Raw genomic sequence first — 8,410 nt, 5'->3', positions numbered from 1 at the left:
GCCCTTGTGAAGCCCTTATTTACTGTCTGAAATAAAATGGCTTACCGGATCCCTAGGGAAAAATGACAGCTTCCAGCATTACATCGTCTTGTTAGAATGTGTCATACTTCAAGCAGCAAAAGTCTGCTCACTGTTCCCCCAACTGAAGTTAATTCCTCTCAAACAGTCCTGTGTGGAACAGCCATCGATTTTAGTAACGGTTGCTAAAATCATTTTCCTCTTACAAACAGAAATCTTCATCTCTTTTCTGTTTCAGAGTAAATAGTACATAACCAGCACTATTTTTAAAAATAACAAACTCTTGATTGAATAATAAAAACTACAGTTAAACACTAAAAAACTCTAAGCCATCTCCGTGGAGATGTTGCCTGTACAACGGCAAAGAGAATGACTGGGAAGGCGGAGCCTAGGAGGGATCATGTGACCAGCTTTGCTGGGCTCTTTGCCATTTCCTGTTGGGGAAGAGAATATCCCACAAGTAAGGATGGACGCCCGTGGACCGGACACACCTATGTTGGAGAAAAGCATTTAATAGACAATAAAGTGTATCTGGTGCAGGTTTGCCTAATCATTCAGATTTCAAAAATCAACTAATTTACTTTATATTTGAGCAAATTTTCAGACAAGTTATTTCACACAATAGAAAGAGAAAAGCATTGGTAAAAAAAACATTGAACAGTCTGGCAAACTTAAACTACAGCTGTATACTTGTATATGATCAAAGACAATCACCATGACTGCTGACACAGACCTGAGCGCACACATTGGTCTCTAGTTATTAAGGTCTGTCGGACCTGAATCTGACAGTGCGGATCAGGTCCGACAGACCTTGCTGAATACGGCGAGCAATACGCTCGCCGTATTCAGCATTGCACCAGCAGCTCACAAGAGCTGCTGGTGCAACGCCGCCCCCCTGCAGACTCGTGGCCAATAGGCCGCCAGCAGGGGGTTGTCATAAACCCGATCGTACTCGATCGGGTTGATTTCCGGCGATGTCTGTCCGCCTGCTCAGAGCAGGCGGACAGGTATATGGAGCAGCGGTCTTTGTGACTGCTGCTTCATAACTGCTGTTTCTGGTGAGCCTGCAGGCTCACCAGAAACACGGGGCATCAAGCTCAATCAGAGCTTGATACATATGCCCCAAAGAAGTTAGTACTGACTCAGCACTCACAGCTCAGAAGCATACAAGGAGACAGAGGAAATCAAAGTAGCGGATTGTGAAATGACTATGGATAAGTATTTTGCAACACTATGAAAACACCCACCTCTTGCAATCCAAATCTACAACTACAGATCCAGAGAGAAACAGAATTGGGATTAGCGTAATAGTAGTTAGAGTGCAGTGTGATAATGGCAAATATAAAGAGAGGGCGGTTTAGTGTGTGCAAAGGTGAGTATGTGACAAAGAGATGTTATGTTAGAAGCTGGAAGGACAAAGAATAAATAAGAAGGTGAGAGCCAAAATATAGAGATGCAGGTGAAAGATGAGAAGGGATGGACAATTATGAAATGCAAACTAAACTTGAAAAAAAGTATCTACAGAGATAGAAAGTTAGTTGGGGAATGACCAGACAAAAGGGCCTTTTGATTAGTGAAAGATAGTCCTGAAATGTGATATCATTGGATGGCAGCATCAATCACCAGTGACTCCACCCATGTTGGCCTTGTTATTCCGCAAAGTTTTTACAATATGAAATACGTCAATGATGTTTCTGCTGCTGGACCATTCACATACACTGCAGATGGCACAAAATGTTCCCGCATGCGACCACCTCCTCCGTTCCTAATTTCAGAAATAGTTGATGACATCAAATGAGATGTGTGATTTTTTTTTTTTGATCCCTTGGACCCACAAAAACATAACAGAGCTATAGAGAGCATGTACCATTTTAACCCTTAAGGTGACAAAGACAGAGATAATTAATGGCTGTTATTTCCAAAACAGGGTTACAGAAAGGCATAGAGGGGAGTAACTATGGGGAAAGTAGTCTATCTTTTATATGGCAGTTTGATTGGCAGTTGCAATGAATCAATCAGTCTTAAGTCTTTCCACAAAGTTAAAGGGACAGTCTAGTCAAAATTAAAGTTTCATTATTCAGAAAGGTCATGCAATTTTAAACAACTTTCCAAATTACTTTTATCATCAAATTTGCTTTGTTCTCTTTATATTTTTTGTTGAAAGCTAAACCTAGGAGGGTTCATATGTTAATTTCTAAACCTTGATGACCGCCTCTTATCTCAGTGCATTTTGACATTATTTCACAGTCAGACAAAAACATATTTTGCTCACTCCCGTAGAGTTATTTATGAGTCTGCACTGATTGGTTAAAATGCAAGTCTGTCAAAAGAACTGAGATAAGGGAGCAGTCGGCAGAGGCTTAGATACAAGGTTATCCCAGAGGTAAAAAATCCATTAAAATAAGTGTTGATTATGCAAAACTGGGGAATGGGTAATAAAGGGATATTTTTAAACAATAAACATTTTCAAGGCGCTACCATTAGGTGAAAGTGATACAGACAGAAAAAACAAACATAAAATGTGACCTCTCCTAAGAGGTGACACATTAAAAGACAAAGGTATGGGACACCTAGACCCTATTTAAGAAAGTCTGGTGGACCTGATCCGACAGTACGGATCAGGTCCGCCAGACCTCACTGAATACGCTCGCCGTATTCAGCATTGCACCACAAGAGCTGCTGCTGCAATGCCGCCCCCTGCAGGGGGGTGTCAATCAACCCGATCGTACTCGTTCGGGTTGATTTCCGGCGATGTCTGTCCACCTGCTCAGAGCAGGCGGACAGGTTATGGAGCAGCGGTCTTTGTGACCGCTGCTTCATAACTGCTGTTTCTGGCGAGCCTGCAGGCTCGTCAGAAACACGGGGCATCAAGCTCCATATGGAGCTTGATAGATAGGCCTCCCTAATCTGCCCTTACAACCAGAAGGGAGTTAAAGAACCTGTAGGTCTGCCATTACAGCCAGGTGGGAAGTAAGGGACATGTAGTCTGCTATTACAGCCAGGAGGGAGTTATATAACCTGTAGTCTGCTATTACAGCCAGGAGGGAGGTATGGGACATGTAGTCTGCCTTTATAGCCAGGATGAAAGTATGGGACACTTAATCTCCCATTACAGCGCGAAGGGAGGCATGGAACCTGTATTCTGCCATTAAAGCCAGGAGGGAGGGATGGGGCAAATACTGTAGTCTGCTGTTACTGCCTGGAGGGAGTTATGGGGCATTTTTTCTGTTCTAGGTGGCATGTGTAGACTAACTGTCCCATACTATCTCCCTCCTGTCAGTAAGGAAGGCATATAGGTAATATAAATCTACCAGTCTCTACCACAGTGCAAGGTATGATGTTTCGGGGTAACACAGAATTTACTTACAAACAGTGAACAACTGTTCTGCCTTCCCTTCCATCATACTGCTCCTGCCACTTCTCCAGCTTCTGGACAACCTTTAGAATAGAGCGTTTGGAGGGTGGTGTGTCCCTGTATGCAGGCCACCCGATATACTGCAGGTGTTGCACAATGCGATAACCGTCCTGAGGCTGCAAGTCATAGAACACCTCAGTATCCTTTTCATAGCAACAATATTGCATGCATGTGTTAGAGACATTGTACATCATTTTTGTTCTAGCAAATGTATAAAGATTAACAATTAAGCATATCAATCATGTATTTTAGGCAGTTAAAGGGTAATGAAAATATATTTAAATTTAAACTAATAGAAAACATATGTTGCATATCTAGGTACATGTACAAATCCTTCAATCCGGAATGCCAAAATCCAAAATTAGGGCTAGATTAAGAGTGGAGCGCTATTTATTGCTCCTGCTTGCACACTAACTAAACTCATATGCATATTACAAGTTGAAAGTAAAGAGTTTTCGCACAAGCACTAACCTGATGTGCACCAAAATCGTAACTTAGAATATCGCAACTGCGTTAACGTATTCCCCCATTGACATCAATACAAAAGTGGGGGAATAAACACCCCTACTTGCGCACAAACCCAGTCAAATTTTCTAAAGTGCACTAAACTGCCATGGAATATTAATATTCCACATTCCAATGTTCTTCACATAGCAGAATATGTTCTATTTATTCATAAATACATATTTCTATATATATCTGGTGGTATTTTGGTACAATATATAGATGTACCTATATATGTATATCTATGTATCTCTATGTTAAGACCCTTTACAGTCCTTTTTTTCTTCTTTCCTACACCTCATATCTTTGAGCCCTTATAATAATAATAATTTTTATTAGTGTTATTATGAGTGTAACTGTACTTTTAAATGTATTTTTAATATTTTTTGAGCAACTTTTTAGTCGAATGTAACAGTTAACCAGAGCTCTGAAGTCGCACTATCCTGATGCGCATTATATTCACTTGCTCTCAAACTAATGTGTTTACCTTCAACTCGCACACCACTTCCAACGCAAGCAAAGAGTGGCAATAAACCATTTTTCACTTGCGCACAACAGTAAGTTCACCACTCGTAATCTAGCCCTTATTCGGAAATCCAAACTTTTTAATTGCTATTTTTTTTCCTTCCTGTAAGTCACAATCTTCTCTGTCTGTGTCTTTGGTTTCTTTGTTCTTTTGAGTTCTACAATGCAAATAATAGTCTAACAAATACAGTACTGTAGGTATGCAAAAGTATTAAACATTGAATAAAACTACCTTTAGGTTACATGTATAAGCTGTATTATGAGATGTAAATATTGCCTAAATGACATAAGATATTATTGTCTACACTTGGTTCCATCCACAATCCAAACTGTTATATTTATAGATGCAAATATTACACAATCCAAACCTTTTCTGGTCCCAAGCAGTTTGGATAAAGGGTTTCTACCTGTATTTATTTTTACTGACTAATGTATTAAACACAGACATTATTTTTTATAAACTGTATGACTAATTCATTATGTAACACTTTCTTTACCATGGAACAAATGGTGTACAATGCCATTTTAGGATGACCTGCAGCCTCTCTCACCCCTAGCCATGTTACAGATCCGAAATATCCGGCTTATGGCTTCCTCATCAATATCAGCGGAAACAAACTCCACCTGCACTGGGCCATAGCAGCAAGAGGTCTTCTCTGGCCAGTACTGGAGACAAAGCTGGAGAAAAAATATATATCAGTAAACAAATATATATATATATATATATATATATATATATATATATATATATGCGTGTGTGTGTGTGTTTGTATATATATATATATATATACTAGTATTAAAGCTCGTGTACACCAGGCCAAAATGTTTCAGGAAATAAATATACCTATCCCTCTATCCATCTATCCCCTATCCCTCTAGCCATCTATCCCTCTTTCTTTATTTTTCTGCAGTGTAGGATCCTCCTAACCCTCCAACCTCCCTGATCCCCCCTCAAACAGCTCTCTAACCCGCCCCCTCTACTTATTGCTGTCATCTTAGATACTGGCAACTGTCTGCCAGTACCTATAAACATTCTGTACTGTATTGGTCCCATCCCCTCCCCCGTGATCGCCATTTAGTACCCCCCCCCTGCACCCTCAAACCCATTTCTGTAGCAACCCCATTTCTGAAGTGTAGCTGCCCCATCCCTCCCTGTCCCTTTTTTTCTCCAGCAGCAACCCCTTTTCTGTAGTGTAGCTGCCTCATCCCTCCCTGTCCCTTTTTGTTTTTCTGTAGCAACCCCTTTTCTGTAGTGTAGCTTTCCCATCTGTAATGAACAGGCATCTGCCCTCATTTGCCATTTAGTACCCCCCCCTCGTACCCCCAAACCCATTGGCTGCAGTGTAGGTGCCCCATCCCTCCCTGTCCCTTTTTGTTTTTCTGTAGCAACCCATTTTCTGTAGTGTAGCCGCCCCATCTCTAATGAACAGGCATATGCCCTCATATGCCGTTTAGTACCCCCCCTCACACCCCCAAACGCCCTTTTCTGGAGTGTAGCAACCCACTCCCCTCCCTGTCCCTTTTTTTCCTGTAGTAACCCCTTTTCTATAATGTAGCTGCCCCATCCCTCCCTGTCCTTTTTTTTCTGTAGCAACCACTTTTCTGTAATGTAGCTGCCCCATCCCTCCCTGTCCCTTTTCCCTGTAGTAACTCCTTTTCTGTTGTGTAGCTGCCCATCCCTCCCTCTCCCTTTTTTGTAGCATCCCCATTTCTGTAGTGTAGCTGCCCATCCCTCCCTCTCCCTTTATTGTAGCATCCCCATTTCTGTTGTGTAGCTGCCCATCCCTCCCTGTCCCTTTTTTTCTGTAGCAACCCCATTTCTGTTGTGCAGCTGCCCATCCCTCCCTGTCCCTTTTTTTCTGTAGCAACCCCTTTTCTGTAGTGTAGCTGCCCATCCCTCCCTGTCCCTTTTTTTCTGTAGCAACCCCATTTCTGTTGTGTAGCTGCCCATCCCTCCCTGTCCCTTTTTTTTTCTGTAGCAACCCCTTTTCTGTAGTGTATCTGCCCATCCCTCCCTGTCCCTTTTTTTTCTGTAGCAACCCCTTTTTTTCTGTAGTGTAGCTGCCCCATCCCTCCCTGTCCCTTTTTTTCTGTAGCAACCCCTTTTCTGTAGTGTAGCTGCCCCATCCCTCCCTCTCCCTTTTTTGTAGCATCCCCATTTCTGTAGTGTAGCTGCCCATCCCTCCCTCTCCCTTTTTTGTAGCATCCCCATTTCTGTAGTGTAGCTGCCCATCCCTCCCTCTCCCTTTTTTGTAGCATCCCCATTTCTGTAGTGTAGCTGCCCCATCCCTCCCTCTCCCTTTTTTGCTGTAGCAACCACTTTTCTGTTGTGTAGCTGCCCCATCCCTCCCTCTCCCTTTTTTGCTGTAGCAACCCATTTTCTGTTGTGTAGCTGCCCCATCCCTCCCTGTCCTTTTCTTTCTGTAGCAACTCCATTTCTGTAGTGTAGCTGCCCATCCCTCCTTGTCCCTTTTTATTCTGTAGCAACCCCTTTTCTGTAGTGTAACTGCCCAATCCCTCCCTGTCCTTTTATTTTCTGTAGCAGCTCCTTTTCTGTAGTGTAACTTTTTAAACGAATATTCAAGGAAATTTGTTTCCCCAAATGTTCGTTCTCTGCACTATTCAGTTTTTGTTTAGTTTAAAAAGAAATGAAAATTGAATTTTCATTAAACGTTTACATTAGTTTTTGTTAAAACTAACTTTAGTACCGGTTCTGGAGCCAACTTGCTAATCCTCCTCTTAGTGTGACCAGGGTCCTGGCAATAAGAGGATCAGGTATATGTATATACAGTATATATATGATATATATATATATATATATATATATACAGTATAATATAAATATATATAGTATTAATTGACTGACACAAGAATCAATCAACAGACAATGAAAAGCTGAATATTGTTATTGAATAGGGCACATTTGAACGTTTATACCCTTTTACCTCTGAATAATGTAAATCTAAACTGTTTGAACCCTTTCCGTCTTTAGGGTAGTGGTTTTAATGACATGTACAAAGAACTTATTTTTTGATGGACAATCATTTGTTCCTTCACTTATTTGTTAAAGGGATATGAAACCCAATTATTTTCTTTTATGATTTAGATAGAGCATGCAATTTTAATCAACTTTCTAAAGAACTCCTATTATCAATTTGTCTTCGTTCTCTTGGTATCTTTATTTGAAAAAAACAGGAATGTAAGCTTAGGAGCCAGCCTATTTTCGGTTCAGCACCTAAGTAGCGCTTGCTGATTGGTGGCTAAATGTAGCTGAAATTCCTGCTTTTTCAAATAAAGATACCAAGAAAACAAAGACAAATTGATAATAGGAGTAAATTAGAAAGTTGCTTATAATTGCTTGCTCTATCTGAAACCCAGTCCTCAGGAACATTAACCAGGCCACATATTCATTATATATTAACTAGAGCACAGGTGAAATAATCAGTTCACCCATCAGCTGATCAGTTCACCTGTGCTCTAGTTAAGATATAGTAAATATGTGGCCTGTTAAGGGTTCTGAGGACTGGGTTTGGGAAACACTGCTCTATCTGAATCCTGAAATAAAAAAGTGGGCTTCATATCCCTTTAAAGGAGCCACTTGTTTTTCATTTTGAAATAAATGCAATGAATAATACAAAAGATTAGTGATATTTTGGATATGTTGTAAGTCTAGTAAGAACAAGTTTGTGGCCCCCTAAACTATTAGTGCTCGCTGAGAACTGCATTTTGTTATACTCTCATGCCAAATGTCTCGTTCACATTGATCATGTTTCATATTATACTGGGTTTTGTCAGGGAAGTCACAAAAGTACCTGGGATGCGTCCATCTCATTAAGCATCACAATGGAGGAGCAGTTGTAGTCAACACCAATCTCCAGAAGTCAGGCACAGTGTTTGGCAGTGGATGCTGTGTCACCAGAAAGGCAGCTGGCTTTTTATGACTCTAAG

The 8,410-nt window shown here is 41.0% G+C and overlaps 1 protein-coding gene across 1 annotated transcript in view; it reads right to left on the bottom strand.

The window, feature by feature from the left end:
* Positions 1–1,633: 1,633 nt before the first annotated feature.
* The window catches only part of PTPRT (protein tyrosine phosphatase receptor type T), a 415,529-nt gene continuing 408,752 nt past the window's right edge, over positions 1,634–8,410 (bottom strand). Inside the window, 6 exon segments of the mRNA XM_053716292.1 lie at positions 1,634–1,768; positions 1,771–1,783; positions 3,386–3,550; positions 5,016–5,140; positions 8,275–8,327; positions 8,330–8,405. Of these exon segments, the coding sequence (XP_053572267.1) occupies positions 1,634–1,768; positions 1,771–1,783; positions 3,386–3,550; positions 5,016–5,140; positions 8,275–8,327; positions 8,330–8,405 (567 nt within the window).

Source organism: Bombina bombina, chromosome 1, assembly GCF_027579735.1.
Source record: "Bombina bombina isolate aBomBom1 chromosome 1, aBomBom1.pri, whole genome shotgun sequence".
In the NCBI taxonomy this organism is placed as follows: Eukaryota; Metazoa; Chordata; class Amphibia; order Anura; family Bombinatoridae; genus Bombina; species Bombina bombina.
Note: the sequence above shows the minus strand (reverse complement) of the source record. Positions and strands in the feature narration are given on the sequence as shown.